This window comes from Salvelinus fontinalis, unplaced genomic scaffold (genome assembly GCF_029448725.1).
Source record: "Salvelinus fontinalis isolate EN_2023a unplaced genomic scaffold, ASM2944872v1 scaffold_1207, whole genome shotgun sequence".
NCBI classification, from domain to species: domain Eukaryota; kingdom Metazoa; phylum Chordata; class Actinopteri; order Salmoniformes; family Salmonidae; genus Salvelinus; species Salvelinus fontinalis.
This window is the reverse complement of record NW_026601416.1, coordinates 1-18,352: the sequence shown is the minus strand read 5'-3', so window position 1 is coordinate 18,352 and position 18,352 is coordinate 1. Positions and strand designations below refer to the sequence as shown.

At 41.6% G+C, this 18,352-nt stretch overlaps 1 protein-coding gene across 1 annotated transcript; it reads left to right on the top strand.

The window, feature by feature from the left end:
• The first annotated feature begins 3,971 nt into the window (after window positions 1-3,971).
• LOC129848823 (zinc finger protein OZF-like) lies at window positions 3,972-18,339 on the top strand. Its single transcript, XM_055915914.1, has 2 exons — window positions 3,972-4,686; window positions 15,674-18,339. Exons 1-2 carry the CDS (start codon window positions 4,308-4,310, stop codon window positions 16,882-16,884), a joined length of 1,590 nt encoding a protein of 529 aa, XP_055771889.1. The 5' UTR covers window positions 3,972-4,307; the 3' UTR covers window positions 16,885-18,339.
• The last annotated feature ends 13 nt before the right edge of the window (window positions 18,340-18,352 follow it).

Sequence of the window (18,352 nt, the reverse complement as noted above, 5' to 3'; positions counted from 1 at the left end):
AATACCAGGTGCATGGATGGATCAGGCCAGAATCTTTTTAAAACCTCCATAAATCCCTCAGGCCGGCCCCCATTGACTTGGGGCCGTAGTATGGTGTTCCCATAGCGGGCAGGTCTGTATGCCCCCTAAAAAGCATTTAAGACACTTTTGAAAATCGTGCCTGGTAACCCAAAATAATACCAGGTGCACGGAGGTGGCACTCTGTCACTTTTTCGACCAATTGCCGAAATATTCAAATGATGATTAAAAATACTTCCCGGTGGGCTAAATGTCCCATATTTTAAAGGATTATCTGTATTGATTTTCACACATTTTTCCCCCTCTCTAGTTTGTGCAATGACAGAGAAGTGGGACTCTGTCATTGTTTCTGACAAGATCTCTCATTGATCTCGGGTTCAGCCACCAGGGGGCACCAAACCTCTTTGAAAAGTTCATGTGAATAGTTACCACTTCTCAGGAGATGATAGACTTAGCCTTTCAAATGTTTTGTAATAATGGGATGGCTATTGAACAGAACTTTAAAACCTGGTTTTCTTGTATGTACCAGTTCATGAAATCACACATTTGACATTTATGCTCACTGAGTCTGTACATAGTCAAAGCTTTCCTTAAGTTTGGGTCAGTCACAGTGGTCAGGTATTCTGCCACTGTGTACTCTCTGTTTAGGGCCAAATAGCATTCTAGTTTTCTCTGTTTTTTTGTTAATTCTTTCCAATGTGTCAAGTAATTATCTTTTTGTTTTCTCATGATTTGGTTGGGTCTAATTGTGCTGTTGTCCAGGGGCTCTGTGGGGTGTGTTTATGTTTGTGAACAGAGCACAATGACCACCTTGCTTAGGGGACTCTTCTCCAGGTTCATCTCTCTGTAGGTGATGGCTTTTTTAATGGCCCATACCCTCTTCATCACAAATCAGCCCTGCCATTGTTTGTATTCATACTGTTTTGTGAAGAATGGCTTCTTGTCTGTTAGGTTGTATTCCACTGGGAAAGGGATTACAGTTTTCCTCAGTCGCTTTGGTGCATTTCTTAGATCAAAAGTGTAATTCTTGATACTACTTGTACAAATTCCAAATCATCTAGTCACTTGTGCACATCATTAAAGCAATTTCTTATTCCTTTGAACAAATTGCAATTGATAATGTACAAGTGTCAGCTTTTTTCCCACATTATCAATTGCTCATGTCCATACCTCTTTCGCTTCACGGAGAGTTGAGTTGCAGCAGGGAGTTGCGTTCCTTCTTTATAGAGGCGTGCGTAACAATTATAACCACCAGGTCATTATAAGCACCAGGTCATTATAAGCACCAGGTCATTATAACCACCAGGTCATTATAACCACCAAGTCATTATTACCACCAGGTCATTATAACCACCAGGTCATTAGAACCACCAGGTCATTATAACCACCAAGTCATGATTACCACCAGGTCATTATAACCACCAGGTCATTATAACCACCAGGTCATTAGTCCCACCAGGTCTTTATTACCACCAGGTCATTATAACCACCAGGTCATTATAACCACCAGGTCATTATTACCACCAGGTCATTATAACCACCAGGTCATTATAACCACCAGGTCATTATTACCACCAGGTCATTATTACCACCAGGTCATTATAACCACCAGGTCAGGGAGAAGAGACTCACCTTGTCACCTAGTGAGATCACTCTGTTATAACACACTGTCTGTCTGTCTGTCTGTCTGTCTGTCTGTCTTAAACCAATCAGAAATCAGAAGAATGCCAAAGTAAGGTGTGATGTAATATGGAGGACCAGCCTATTCCCTATGATGTAAACTACAACAGAAATAACTTAAAATGTATAACTTTAAATTAAACCAATAATTTGAACTCATGATTTGAGTGATTAAAGTAAACCACAGTTTTGGAAATACATAACGCCATCTAACCAATCAAAGAATGTTAACTATATGCAGTTATCTTAGCCAGCCAGCTAACATTAGCTATATGCACGCCAACCAGCTAACGTTAGCTATATGCAGTTATCTTAGCCAGCCAGCTAACATTAGCTATATGCAGTTATCTTAGCCAGCTAACATTAGCTATATGCAGTTATCTTAGCCAGCCAGCTAACATTAGCTATATGCAGTTATCTTAGCCAGCCAGCTAACGTTAGCTATATGCAGTTATCTTAGCCAGCCAGCTAACATTAGCTATATGCAGTTATCTTAGCCAGCTAACATTAGCTATATGCAGTTATCTTAGCCAGCCAGCTAACATTAACTGCAGGTCAAAAGAGCAGCAACATACAGAATGAGGGAAAATCCCCCACATCCAAAATAGATAGATTCCAGAAGTCAGTCAGCGTGCTAGCAATAAGCCAAGGTGGAAAATGTTACAAAACTCCCGTAGTCTAATTCACAGAAAACATGCTGAAAAGTAGTGACTATGGTCAGTGAGCTGGAGCCCAACTACCGGAGACCAGTTAGAACCCAACTAAAACATGATGTGTGTTGAACGTGTTTGCATATCAAAAGATTAGGGACGAAATGAAGCTTCAAACTTCATTGATCACTGCTGATAAAGTGACACACTGCTTTGAAGTTTACTGCTAAGCGATTTCAGCGCATGCCTCGTAGCTCCGGTATCAAATGTAACACGTTACAGCGCGTGCTACCGTTGTTGTGTTGTTATCTTGACCAGTGAGCTGATTAACATCCATATCGAAAAGTTGACAAAACAAAAAGGAGCAAGCAGGTTGATTTCCTCTGTCGTCTTGAGCCCACGGCAAGAATGCACCAGAGCCCACCGTGCTAACAGGTTCCCACTAGATAACACAACCACACAGTTAATGAAAAGCATGAGGTGACGCTTGAGCTAGATATCAACCTATCGAGCTAGTGTGACCTTCCTGGTCTCTCAAGTCAGTGAGTCAACACAGGAAGGAGCAATGGATGGATAGTTCATTTATTTCCAAAGCTGCAATGATGGGACACACACAGTATGGATGAATGATCAGTAGTGACGGGATATAAATAGCACTCCCACAGCAATTCTCCATTAATCTGCCCTATAATATACTAACAAAAAAACAATTGAAATGTCTATCAAAGTCATTGTGATCGTATAGTGGATTTAACAATTCCTACTAATTCATAATTTACTATTATAAATGAATCAATTGTTTCCATGTGTCTCATATTCACTACATCAGAATAAACTGTCATCCATTTTAGTATCAAAATATATCAAATTAACCTGGAAAATGACTAAATGTCCCCCTCTGGTGGTTAAGAAGTATAACACACCTAAACTAACAAAACCGGGCTGATGAACTGGCTGGTGTTCATGAATTTATAAAACATATACTCTATACATTTGTCATAAATGACCTGCATTGATGAGACACACAGTGTGGATGAATGATCAGTAGTCGACAGGATATAAATAGCACTCCTAAAGAAGATGCATTTTCCAGTTAGATACCAATTTGAAAGAGGGAACTTTAGCATAAAACCCACATGGAAAACTGAGATTTGGCAAATAACATATAAAGAGAGGCTTACTTGACACCAAACCAACAACAGTAGTTACTAAAACATAAATTGCTAATGTATGATTTAAAACGTGGATTTTATGATGTAATGTCAACTTTTTATATTTCTATCCCGGGACTATTCCATTTTGAACTCACCCACAGCAATTCTCCATAAATCTGCTGAGGATTACCCAGATTCCCGAAATAAATTAATACATATGTGATCATTCAAAAACACAACTGGTTGTGCTTATAGGGAACCAGATCGTGAACATAACTAAGTTACTAAGTCTTTAACCACACTGTATTGTTACACTGGTGAGTAAAAACTCATGCTTCCTACACTAACTTTTTGTCTGAACATTATAATATATATTTTACGTCACACTAGCGTCATTGTCTTAAAGTCGCACATCTCCATCGCAGTCAGAGGTTCAGACTGAGCGTTACCCACTGCAGTCAGCTGATGGCGGTGGGCGATTTTAAGGCAATGCTGTTAGTGTGACGTATAATCTAGTGGACGGAACGCAATGCTGTTAGTGTGACGTATAATCTAGTGGACGGAACGCTTCTTTCAGCAGCAGCAACAGTTAGTCCGCCACCTCGGTAGCTTGCTAGCCAAAATAGCCGAACCCATAAAGCTCTTTAGACGCTTTAGTGTATATTAGCCACTGTATTTTAAACCCTTGTCTGTCGTCTAGTTAGTTAGTTATCCTATTTAATTTCATATTTACGGTGCTGTTGTTATTATTCAGCTAGCGGACTGGTTAAGTTAGCATTAGCCTAGCTAGCTAACATCTCCGACCATGAGTTCACTAAATGACTCTCTTCCTGCTGAAGAAGAGACGGTCTGTTGGACGGAGAAAGAAGCTCTCATCAAAGAGGAGGAGGAAGAGAAGGATGTTACAATACAAAAACAAGTAGAGGGTGAGGCTGTTACAGGGAAAGAAGAAGAGGAAGACGTTACAGTGAAAGAGGAGGAGGGTGTGACAGTAAAAGATGAGGAGGATTCAGTTTTTGAAGTGAAAGCGGAGGATGGGGAGATTACGGTCTCATCGGAAGAAGAGGAGGAGGAAACTGGATATCTGGGCCCGATTTCCCAAACGCAATTTAAGGCATCCAGTGGTTCTAAAGATGAACTTAGCCATAAGATGGTTTTGAGAAACCGGGCCGTGATTACCACTGGTAAGTACTGTCTTAAAAACAGAGGTACAAACTCTGCAGTTGTTGAACTGATTTTTGGTGTTAAAGGGGAAATCGGCAATTGCTACATCCATATTTTGACTTTTAAATGATTATTTATAGCCATTGATTTTTGATGAATATAACACATGCCTCATGAGCTTAGTTAAACTGTTGTACCCCATCAGAACCCCAAATAAGCTTTTTTTACTCCAATGTTTAGAAACAATGTAAATCAACAGCCTCAACATGGTTAACTATAATGTTGATATCATGGATGGTCAGTCCTTTCATCCATAGGTCTGTCTATGAATTTGAGAGTAGTTAAATGTCTCCAGGCCCATCATCATCTTATTACCAAAACAGTTGTGGAATGACTGCTTTGTTATTGTTTCAACTTCAGATTGGTTGATTGATGTGTGGCTTTTTTAAAGGGACAACCTAGTATTTAAACAGCAACAAAATGGCTGCCAAGAGTCTTGGTTTGGTAAACAGCTGAGGGATGGGGCTGGAGAAATGTAACCACTCTCAAATTCATAGAGAAAGCTATTGTAGCAACCCTAACTCAACACCTAGCGAACACGTCAAGAAGTTCAGACATCTTGGTGTAACAGTTATAAGGTGTTGGCTTGACAGTCGCTGGACCCAGGTTTGAGTCCAGCTCAGGGCAACCCCCTGAATTCACTACACTATGAATACAAGGACTGGCCATCCATGATGTCATAATGATAGTTTAACCAGATTTCTAGGATATATAGTATATTCTAGAATTCATCCATGATGTCATAGTGATAGTTTAACCAGGTTTCTAGGATATATAGTATATTCTAGAATTCATCCATTATGTCATAGTGATAGTTTAACCAGGTTTCTAGGCTATATAGTATATTCTAGAATTGCCAGTGAAGAATTCCTGTGAAGGCAAATTATTAGAGCTGTTGATAAGTCATTGTATAATATTCAGCCAATTTTTTGTCATGCCTTTACATTAAAGGCAAGACATACCTAGAAGCAATTACCTTCATGAATTGGTTTGAAACCTTTGTTTTAAATCCTTCTCAAAGTTGGTGCCTTGACGGATTTGTAAAAAATGGTTTATCATGAAACACTGTTTTTTAAATTTATTTAAATGTAACCCTTATTTCAGTTAAGTCAGTTAAGTCAGTTAAGAACAAATTCTTATTTACAATGACTGCCTACACCGGACGATGCTGGGCCAATTGTGCGCCGCCCTATGGGACTCCCAATCACGGCCGGTTGTGATACAGCCTGGATTTGATCCAGGGTGTCTGTAGTGGCGCCTCAAGCACTGAGATGCAGTGTCCGCTGCGCCACTCGGGAGCCCCAAAATCATGTTCTAGTGCTGTCCCCAACTAAAATACATCTTGGTCAACCAAGAGTCATCTGTTCTTTCTACCAATCGCCCCATGTGTTTTTATAAAATCAAATATACGTACTGAACTTGTCTGATGCTTTAAGCATTCTGTTGGATCAAATAATTAAGACACACAAATGACTCGAAGTCATAACCAGAGGGAGCCGCTCGTCAACACAACCCGACCAGAGGGAGCCGGTCGTCAACACAACCCGACCAGAGGGAGCCGGTCGTCAACACAACCCGACCAGAGGGAGCCGGTCGTCAACACAACCCGACCAGAGGGAGCCGGTCGTCAACACAACCCGACCAGAGGGAGCCGGTCGTCAACACAACCCGACCAGAGGGAGCCGGTCGTCAACACAACCCGACCAGAGGGAGCCGGTCGTCAACACAACCCGACCAGAGGGAGCCGGTCGTCAACACAACCCGACCAGAGGGAGCCGGTCGTCAACACAACCCGACCAGAGGGAGTCCCCCCTCCGTTGCTGGACTTCGTAAATTCTGCCGTTTTGCTCCTGAAGTTTTCAGTAATAGACTAATAGACTACAGATAGATAGACTAATAGACTAGTAATTGACTACACCATCAGTCTGCAACCTTTTCCAGTTGGAGTGCCAATTTATCTGACCATTTCTACCAATCTGCGTGCCAGTTATGATTTTCATATGCACATTTTACTGGAACAGTTTCATTTAATTTATAATAGTATCTCAAAATTATTGTCTGTGATTAATCTACAATCTATCTAAATGAAAATTATACAAATCTAAATAACTTTTATTGCCATTGCCAACTATGTAAAAAAATAGCCTACATAAAGCCAACAAATGAAAACATTGCATTCTGCAGGTAGAAAATATCCTGATAAAAATAAATATCCTAGAAATCACATTGGCTGCAAATGGCCTGTCTACTACAAACTTGAAACATTGTATCAACTATCAACTGGGTCAGGAAACTCGGATAGCAAGCTTGCAACATTGTATAAAATATTCTAGGCCCTCAGGTTCATGCTCCAGTGAGTTCTTGACAGTTCTTGACAGTAATCAGGTATTTTATGACATTTCCACTGGATCAGAGCATTACATTTTCCCTTTTATGCCGTGTGTTTATCGAAATGGCGAGAGCTGGAAATATTTTACAAAAATACTTTAAGGAACTATTGTCATTCGCAATTGATTGTGATTAGACTTTGTTTACTTGCTGTTTGGATGTGAAGAAGAAATTCCTTTGAGAAGCTCCACAACTCATTAGTGGTTCAGCGTTAAGACAATCAGAAATACTATCAGACATCCCCAAATGGGCACATTTATAGGCCTACATTTGTGTGCCGGCCAGGTAGACTAGTCCTACTTCTATATGTGTAACCAGGTAGACTAGTCCTACTACTATATGGGTAACCAGGTAGACTAGTCCTACTTCTATATGTGTCACCAGGTAGACTAGTCCTACTTCCTATATGTGTAACCAGGTAGACTAGTCCTACTTCTATATGTGTAACCAGGTAGACTAGTCCTACTTCCTATATGTGTAACAAGGTAGACTAGTCCTACTTCCTATATGTGTAACCAGGTAGACTAGTCCTACTACTATATGGGTAATCAGGTGTGCATCCTTACTCAACATTGACAGGAGTGTTTCAAACAAAAGACAATGAATAAATTGACAACTGACGCATCTTGCGGGGTCAGGTCTGGGTGGTCTGCCAGGGGACGTTTCATTTAGTATCCGTTTGGGTCGGCATGGGGAATGATTGTATTTCCCCATAGTATGTTGTTCCGAAGTTGACCAACTGAAAGGGAGTGTAACTTTGATTATAATTACTCTTCCCTTAAGGAGGGAATCGTGGTTCAACACCTGTTTGGCCCTGCCCTTTCCTGGGCTGGTGAAGAGCGGCATTACATTTTAAGGAATAAATCCAAGCCTCACTCTCATCACCTGTGGACGGTGGTGCTTCCAGCGAGGCGTGGATTTAATAGTATGTTGTACCTAGTTTCCCTCCTTCAGGGAACAGTAGTTATAGTCATAACGTTACACTTGTCATATGATGAACTTCAACTTAAATACTGGATCTTGCTGTGGGACAGTTTTTTTGTATTCTGAAATGCAACAGTTTTCATGGGCACAGAAATACTAAATCATTTCAGAGTTTGCTAAATCCAATGGTTTTTAACTGAGTCATCTTGTAATCCAAGGTGGTGTAGCATTAAGACCTGTTTGTTGTAAATGGTATGTATTTTTCGTCTTTTTTTGTATATATTGCAATATATTTAAATCTTTTTCCATTTTTAAATTAAATATACCTTCCGGCAACCCGCCTCACCCATTATGATACGGATCAGCATTTTTTTTTTTTTTTGACCTTATAGCTAGAACCTCCATCAGCAGCTAGCCATCAGAAGCTAACCAGCTAATTAGCTACTAGCTATTTAGTCATTGTTAGCCACTGCTAGCGGCCTTTACCTTTTTAGCTCAGACACCAGCCGCTTTTAGCCTGGATAACACCTGCCAGTCTGCACAGCGCGATATCAACCCTGAGCATATCGGACTGTTTTTCTCCACTACATCACCGTATTCCTGCCGTAAGCTCTGGACCATTACACCGGATAATCGCAGCTGGCTAGCTGCTACCGAATGGCCCAGCCCCGAAGCTAGCCTTGAGCCAGGCCCATCTCCCGGCCTGCTTAGTGGACCCTATGATCACTCGGCTACACAGCTGATGCCTCCCAGACTCTTCACTAAGACGACTAGAAGCCTCTACATCACCGGATTCCTGCCGTAAGTTCTGGACCTTTGCACCGGATTGGCTACAGTGGCTAACACCCTTGTCCCGAAGCTAGCACCAGTTAGCCTCGAGCCAGGTGCATCTCCCGGCTAGCAAACAAAATTACTCCAGCTACAATATCTCTTTTGCCAGTTGGCCTGGACCCTTTGTCGACACGGAGCACCGCCGATCCATCACGACTGGTCTGCCAACGCAATTCCGTCAGATGTGCCCTCAACCGGCCTTTGCCAGACGTCGGTGACACCCTTGTCGCGAAGCTAGCACTAGTTAGCCTCGACCCAGGCGCGGCTCCCGGCTAGCATAGTAACGACTACCTAACGGCTTCCCTGGTTCATATATTGCTGTTCACTGGACCCTATGATCACTGGGCTACATAGCTGATGCCTGCTGGACTGTTCATTAACTTTTTCTCAATAGGGGGTGCTGTTTTCACTTTGTAAAACTTTCGTTCCCAAATTAAGTTGTAAATGAGAACTTGTTCTCAACTGGCCGACCTGGTTAAATAAAGGTTAAGTAAATATAAAATTATAATACTAAAAATGTAGCAGCAGTATAGACCTAGTCTGTTCATTACATACATGATGTATTGTTACACCATGTAGGAGCAGTATAGACCTAGACCAGACTAGTATAGACCTAGTCTGTTCATTATATACATGATGTATTGTTACACCATGTAGGAGCAGTATAGACCTAGACCAGACTAGTATAGACCTAGTCTGTTCATTATATACATCTACATGATGTATTGTTACACCATGTAGGAGCAGTATAGACCTAGTCTGTTCATTATATACATCTACATGATGTATTGTTACACCATGTAGGAGCAGTATAGACCTAGTCTGTTCATTATATACATCTACATGATGTATTGTTACACCATGTAGGAGCAGTATAGACCTAGTCTGTTCATTATATACATCTACATGATGTATTGTTACACCGTGTAGGAGCAGTATAGACCTACAGTAGCTAGCTACTTATTTAGATGTAGTATAACTTAATGAAACTGCCTTAAATATGCTGTGGTAAACATTTTTTATTCTCACTAATCAATCAACACATTCCTGTCTTTGTATGTCTCAATATAATAGTATTATTTAATTAAATCCATTTAAAATAATCTTTTGTCGAAAAATAAAATATGATCCTCAACTGCATTTCCCCTCCAGTCAGCAGACGGCGATGTGCGTCTTTCAGGCGATGCTGCCAGCGTGACGTATAATCTAGTGGACGGTTCTTCATAAACAGCTCGTCAACCACCTCGGTAGCTTGCTAGCCAACACAGCCGAAAGATTCAAGCAATTTATACGCTTTCGGTGTATATTAGCTACTGTGTTTTCGACACACTTCTGTCGTATCAACTTGTTAACCTATTTAATTTAATATTACGTTATTTTGTATTAGTCAGCTATAGTAGCTGGCTGGTTTAGTTAGCACTAGCCTAGTCGCTAATGATAGCTAGATAGCTAGCTAGCTAACATCCCCGACCATGAGCTCCCTAAACATCCCACCTCCTGTTAAAGAAGAGGCGGTCTGCTGGACGGAGAAAGAAGCTCTTGTGAAAGAGGAGGAGGTCACAGTAAAACAAGAAGTAGAGGGTGAGGCTGTTACAGTGAAAGAAGAAGAGAAAGACGTTTCAGTGAAGGAAGAGGAAGATGCGTTCAGAGTGAAAGAGGAGGAGGATGTTACAGTGAAAGAAGAGGAGGATGAGAAAGAGGAGGATGCAGTTTTTGGTGTGAAAGAAGAGGAGGTTGGAGATCTGTTTAACACCAGTAAGTACCGTCTCTGCAGTCGTTGAACCAATATGCAGTAAAGGGGTTCTACACTTTAATGTTGTTCTGTAGGAATGGCTGAAGCTACACTGTAACGTGTAGAACATCAAGAGTGGACCATCAACAAAACGTTAACAATTGATCAAATGCATCCAATGACAATGCCTGAAATACTGTAGTCCTCAATATCTCCTATTAGCTTAGCCCAATATGCTTTTTACCGAAACAGGCAGGGAGTACGCTTTGTTATTGTTTCTACTGCTGATTGCTGCCCCCGTTACTCCTCAAGGTCCAAGGACTGTATGTTATTTTCAGAGGTAGACTGGCTCTGCAGCTAAAATAGTCACATATTCCATCTAAATGTGAATCCATTCTCAATTGCGATACATTTCTAGAAACATAAATCGCTGCACTTTCATATCAATTGAGAATAATTTCACACAATACTTTCATATCACATCAAAATAAGTAACCAGTTGCAATACCCCAAACGGTAAACCAAATTCGTTTCTCGTAATTTCACCTTCCTTTCGGCTTCTTTTTCTTTGGACTAAATATGGCGGTTGGAAACCAACTTTAAGGTGCATTACCACCATCATCTGGACTGGAGTGTGGACCTCAGTTCATCTTTCAATCACCCAGGTGGGAATATACCAAGACAGTCATGAAGAGAGCACAACAAAACCTTTTCCCCCTCAGGAGACTGAAAAGATTTGGCATGGGTCCCCAGATCCTCAAAAGGTAATACAGCTGCACCATCGAGAGCATCCTGACCGGTTGCATCACCACCTGGTATGGCAACTGCTCGGCGCTACAGAGGGTAGTGCGAACGGCCCAGTACATCACTGTGGCCAAGCTTCCTGCCATCCAGGACCTATATAATAGGCGGTGTCAGAGGAAAGCCCACAACATTGTCAGAGACTCCAGTCACTCAAGTTATAAACTGTTTTCTCTGCTACTGCACGGCAAGTGGTACCGGAGCACCAAGTCTAGGACCAAAAGCCTCCTCAACAGCTTCTTCCCCCAAGACATAAGACTGCTGAACAATTCATGAAATCGCCACCAGACAATTTACATTGACCCCCCCCCCCCCCACCCCCCTCCATTTTGTGCACTGCTGCTACTCGCTGGTTGTTTGTTACCTATGCATAGTCACTACGCCCCCACCATGTACAGATTACCTCAACTAGCCTGTACCCCCGCACACTGACTCAGTACCGGTGCCCCCTGTATATAGCCTCCACACTGACTCGGTACCAGTGCCCCCTGTATATAGCCTCGTTATTCTCATTGTGTTACTTTTTATTATTACTTTTTATTTTAGTCTACTTGGTAAACGTTTTCTTCTTCTTGAACTGCACTGTTGGTTAAGGGCTTGTAAGTAAAGCATTTCACTGTAAAGTCTAAGTTGGTGTCTTGACGGATTTGTAAAAAAACGGTTTATCATAAAACACTATACAGTGGGGAGAAGAAGTATTTGATACACTGACGATTTTGCAGGTTTTCCTACTTATAAAGCATGTAGAGGTCTGTAATTTGTATCATAGGTACACTTCAACTGTGAGAGACGGAATCTAAAACAAAAATCCAGAAAATCACATTGTATGATTTTTAAGTAATTAATTTGCATTTTATTGCATGACATAAGTATTTGAAACATCAGAAAAGCAGAACTTAATATTTGGTACAGAAACCTTTGTTTGCAATTACAGAGATACGTTTCCTGTAGTTCTTGACCAGGTTTGCACACACTGCAGCAGGGATTTTGGCCCATATAGACCTTCTCCAGATCTGTCAGGTTTTGGGGCTGTCGCTGGGCAATACGGACTTTCCGCTCCATCCAAAGATTTTCTATTGGGTTCAGGTCTAGGGACTGGCTAGGCCACTCCAGGACCTTGAGATGCTTCTTACGGAGCCACTCCTTAGTTGCCCTGGCTGTGTGTTTCGGGACGTTGTCATGCTGGAAGACCCAGCCATGACCCATCTTCAATGCTCTTACTGAGGGAAGGAGGTTGTCGGCCAAGATCTCGCAATACATGGGCTCATCCATCCTCCCGTCAATACGGTGCAGTCGTCATGTCCCCTTTGCAGAAAAGCATCCCCAAAAATGATGTTTCCACCTCCGTGCTTCACGGTTGGGATGGTGTTCTTGGGGTTGTACTCATCCTTCTTCTTCCTCCAAACACGGCGAGTGGAGTTTAGACCAAAAAGCTTTATTTTTGTCTCATCAGACCACATGACCTTCTCCCATTCCTCCTCTGGATCATCCAGATGGTCATTGGCAAACTTCAGACGGGCCTGGACATGCGCTGGCTTGAGCAGGGGGACCTTGCGTGCGCTGCAGGATTTTAATCCATGACTGCATAGTGTGTTACTAATGGTTTTCATTGAGACTGTGGTCCCAGCTCTCTTCAGGTCATTGACCAGGTCCTGCCTTGTAGTTCTGGGCTGATCCCTCACCTTCCTCATGATCATTGATGCCCCACGAGGTGAGATCTTGCATGGAGCCCCAGACAGAGGGTGATTGACCATCATCTTGAACTTCTGCGTCAACAGTTGTTGCCTTCTCACCAAGCTGCTTGCCTATTGTCCTGTAGCCCATCCCAGCCTTGTGCAGGTCTACAATTTTATCACTGATGTCCTTACACAGCTCTCTGGTCCTGGCCATTGTGGAGAGGTTGGAGTCTGTTTGATTGTGTGTGTGGACAGGTGTCTTTTTGTACAGGTAACGAGTTCAAACAGGTGCAGTTAATACAGGTAATGAGTGGAGAACAGGAGTGCTTCTTAAAGAAAAACTAACAGGTCTGTGAGAGCCAGAATTCTTACTGGTTGGTAGGTGATCGAATACTTATGTCATGCAATAAAATGCAAATTAATTACTTAAAAATCATACAACGTGATTTTCTGGATTTTTGTTTCAGATTCCTTCACTCACAGTTGAAGTGTACCTATGATAAAAAATTACAGACCTCTACATGCTTTATAAGTAGGAAAACCTGCAATATCGGCAGTGTATCAAATACTTGTTCTCCCCACTGTATATATATTTTTTTTTAAATGTTGTTGACACCCCTCCCCAGAGGTGTCTCATTATTGGGATTCATTGCTGATTCCTACCTGTAACTCACTATGAGGTGTCTAGTGATAAAGGTTAAGGCAAGGCTTTCGACTCTGTCAATCTCCACATTCTTATCGGCAGACTCAACAACCTTTGTTTCTCAAATGACTGCCTCCCCAGCTTCACCAACTACTTTGCAGACAGAGTTCAGTGTGTCAAATCGGAGGGCCTGTTGTCCAGACCTCTGGCAGTCTCTATGGGGTACCGCAGGGTTCAATTCTCTGGCCGACTCTTTTCTCTGTATATATCAATGATGTCGCTCTTGCTGCGGGTGATTCTCTGATCCACCTCTACGCAGACGACACCATTCTGTATACACCTGGCCCTTCTTTGGACACTGTGTTAACAAACCTCCAAATGAGCTTCAATGTCATACAACTCTCCTTCCGTGGCCTCCAACTGCTCTTATATGCTAGTAAAACTAAATGCTCTTCAACCTATCGCTGCCCTCATCCGCCCGACTAGCATCACTACTCTGGACGGTTCTGACTTAGAATATGTGGACAACTACAAATACCTAGGTGTCTGGTTAGACTGTAAACTCTCCTTCCAGACTCACATTAAACATCTCCAATCCCAAATTAAATCTAGAATATGCTTCCTATTTCACAACAAAACCTCCTACACTCACGCTGCCAAACATACCCTTGTAAAACTGACTATCCTACCGATCCTTGACTTCGGTGATGTCATTTACAAAATAGCCTCCAACACTCTACTCAGCGAACTGGATGCAGTCCATCACAGTGTCATCCATTTTGTCACCAAAGCCCCATATACCACCCACCACTGTGACCTGTATGCTCTCGTTGGCTGGTCCTCGCTACATATTCATCGCTAAACCCACTGGCTCCAGGTCATCTATAAGTCTTTGCTAGGTAACGCTCCGCCTTAACTCAGCTCACTGGTCACCATAGCAACACCCACCCATAGCATGGCCTGTTTATTGCCTTACCTCCTTACTCCATCACACTGTATATAGATTTTTATATTGTGTTATTGACTGTACTTTTGTTTATCCCATGTGTAACTCTGTGCTTGTTTTTTTGTCGCACTGCTTTGCTTTATCTTGGTCAGGTGGCAGTTGTGAATGAGAACTTGTTCTCATCTGGACACCTGGTTAAATAAAGGTGGGGGAAAAATGTAATTAAAAATACATTTAAAAAATCATAACTTTATTGACAACACCCAAATAGATACTGTCATTAATGCGATTCTTCAATAATTAAACATATTTCTTAATACTGTAGCAAACATTATATTACACAGGACATTCAAACGAGCCTTACAATTATAATCCAAAGTAGTGTGAAATGCACTCATAAGCAACCTGTAAATGGAGGTTACTCCCCTGAGTTTTCCCCCATTCACATTCAGAAAAAACTGAAAAACTAAAATCTTTGCTCAACATTTTTGCTCTAATCAGATATAGTACATCCATAACTATCGGTTTCCTCATTACCAGATATACTACATCCATAACTAGTGGTTTCCTCATTACCAGATATACTACATCCATAACTAGTGGTTTCCTCATTACCAGATATACTACATCCATAACTATCGGTTTCCTCATTAGCGGGGAGGAGTTTCTACAATCAAATTGTATGTTCATCGCCCTCGTTCCTCAGTTTTAGGAAACACAGAAAGGGCCCTATATTGGAGACCAAAAGTTGTCAGGCACACTGCTTAGAGTTTCAACAACATGAATAACTTATTTCTAGCCTACAATAATCGATGTTACTACTAATGTGAAAACAAGACATTATATGACTATTCTTGCTCAATTTAAGACAATTGTCAAATAATTTTAACATTCATTACAGACGTCAATTGTAGTACAACATCATGGCTACACTGTTGGCATCACCTTTTACAGTGGATTTCCACTGTTGTTGGCCTTTAATCATCTGACTTTGTTGTTCACACAGGAGAGAGACGGGACTACCGTGGGTCCTCTGGGGAGCCTCAACAACCTCATGATGCTGACGAGGCAGAGAAGAGTCTCTCCAGATCAGAACACATCAATAAACACCTGCAGAGATCCACAGGGAAGAGAACTCACTGCTGCTCTGACTGTGGGAAGAGATTCACCTCATCAGACATTAAAATTCATCAGAGAACACACACAGGAGAGAAACCTTTTAGCTGTGATCAATGTGGGAAGAGTTTTACTGCATCTAGCAATCTGACTAAACACCAGAGAACACACACAGGAGAGAAACCTTATAGCTGTGATCAATGTGGGAAGAGTTTTGGTCAATCTGGAGAGCTGACAGTGCACCAGAGAAGACACACAGGAGAGAAATCTTTTAGCTGTGGTCAATGTGGGAAGAGTTTTACTAAGTCTGGCCATCTGACTCTGCACCAGAGAATACACACAGGAGAGAAACCTTATAGCTGTGATCAATGTGGGAAGAGTTTTGGTCAATCTGGAGCGCTGACAGTGCACCAGAGAACACACACAGGAGAGAAACCTTACAGCTGTGGTCGATGTGGGAAGAGTTTTACTACATCTGGCCATCTGACAAAACACCAGAGAATACACACAGGAGAGAAACCTTATAGCTGTGGTCAATGTGGGAAGAGTTTTACTACATCTGGCCATCTGACTCTACACCAGAGAATACACACAGGAGAGAAACCTTATAGCTGTGGTCAATGTGGGAAGAGTTTTGGTCGATCTGGCCATCTGACTCTACACCAGAGAATACACTCAGGAGAGAAATCTTATAGCTGTGATCAATGTGGCAAGGGTTTTGGTCGATCTGGAGAACTAACAGTGCACCAGAGAACACACACAGGAGAGAAACCTTATATCTGTGGTCAATGTGGGAAGAGTTTTACTACATCTGGCCATCTGTCTTTACACCAGAGAACACACACAGGAGAGAAACCTTATAGCTGTGTTCAATGTGGGAAGAGTTTTAGTCAATCTGGACAGCTGACTCAACACCAGAGAATACATACAGGAGAGAAACCTTATAGCTGTGATCAATGTGGGATGAGTTTTACTACATCTGGTTCTCTGTCTCTACATAAGAGAACGCACACAGGAGAGAAACCTTATAGCTGTGATCAGTGTGACAAGAGATACTCTGATAAAAGATCTCTGATCAAACATCAGACAATACATACATGAAGGAGTTATTTCGTGATATCAATGAATTAATGTCACAATGTAGAATGTTTTAACATTGTAGTAGGAGTATTTTAAGGAATTTCACAATGTTGAACCCTAAACCTTTGCCCCATTCAATTGATTTCAGCGTGATATGGATATTATACTTGGGAAAAATACAGGCTCTGAATTGAAAGAGTACTATTTATGTGATTTAACAAAAAGTGACTAACACAAAAGAGTTGTGTTACACTTACCACATTGGTGACCCACTTGAATCAAAATGCAGCACTTCAGAATGTAGCGATCTGTTTTCTACAAATTGTCCTCTCACCAGTGATGTACACATTATTCCCAGATTCCTTGTGTTTTTTGAGCTGTTAGTTTTAACAGGACGTGCAACCTCATCTCCCTCCTCTCGCACAATTGATTTCAACATATCGATGAGTGATGACAAATAAGTGTTGCGTTCCTTTGTTTAGCGACCCCTACATTTACATGCATCACTCCAAAATGTAGCTGACTGTCTTCTGCAGGTTGTCCTCTAACCAGTGAGGTAAAAGATATCTCCCATTTCCATGTGTTTTTTAGATGTTAGTTTCAACAGCACGAACAACCTGATCTCCCCCCTAATCGATATCAGTGATTTATTGCTACTTGTCAAAACAACAGGGTTTTTGGTGCTTGTGTCCATGGTGACGACAACTTGGTTTCTGATTGTCTCAAGGTTGGGCAGTCAAAAATATTTGTGTTTTGTGTTTAGCCAGTGCGTTCCATGGATCACAAATTATTTTGAATTTCCGTATTAGAGATGAGTTATGTTTGGGCTCGTTCCAAGGGGAGGAGAGTCCTAGAAGCTAGTGGGGGAAAAATACACTTTTTCTTGTTTTTAATTGTTGATAGCCAGTAGACACCATGTTTATATTGGTGAAGAATTGTAGTTGATTATATTGTGAAATGGAAGTTGTTTTCTGTTGGTGGTGAGCATTCTCTTAAGGTGTTACAGTATTTGGTTTTTCCATTTATGTTTTGAGGTTGGACTTTAGCGCGTATAGCTCGTTAGCACGTAGGACGCACTGATTGGTGTCACCTCGTTAGTCAGTATGTTTTACACCTGTGCTGGCTTGTCCATCTCGTTTGTGGGAAGGTGTTTCACCTGAGCTGGTCCAGGTTCTATTTAAGAGTGTCTGGCCCAGTGCGCCAGTTGTCTTGATAGATGTGGAGAGTCAACACCTTTAGTTGCTCCACCTTTTTGGTTTGCTTCCTGTCTTAAAGTTTGTTGTGGGTTTTTCTTTTGTTTGCCTCTTCTTGGGCAGATTTAGTGGGTGTCATAGTGGGTGTCTTTTAGGTCCCAGTTGTTACCAGTCAATTTTCAATCGATGCCCCCGTAGTGTCTTTCAGAACCCCTCCTAAAAAACAAGTTATGTTTTGGGTTGGATGTAGCATCATATTGTTAATATTTGAATCAATGGCATTTCCTTTGCAATGC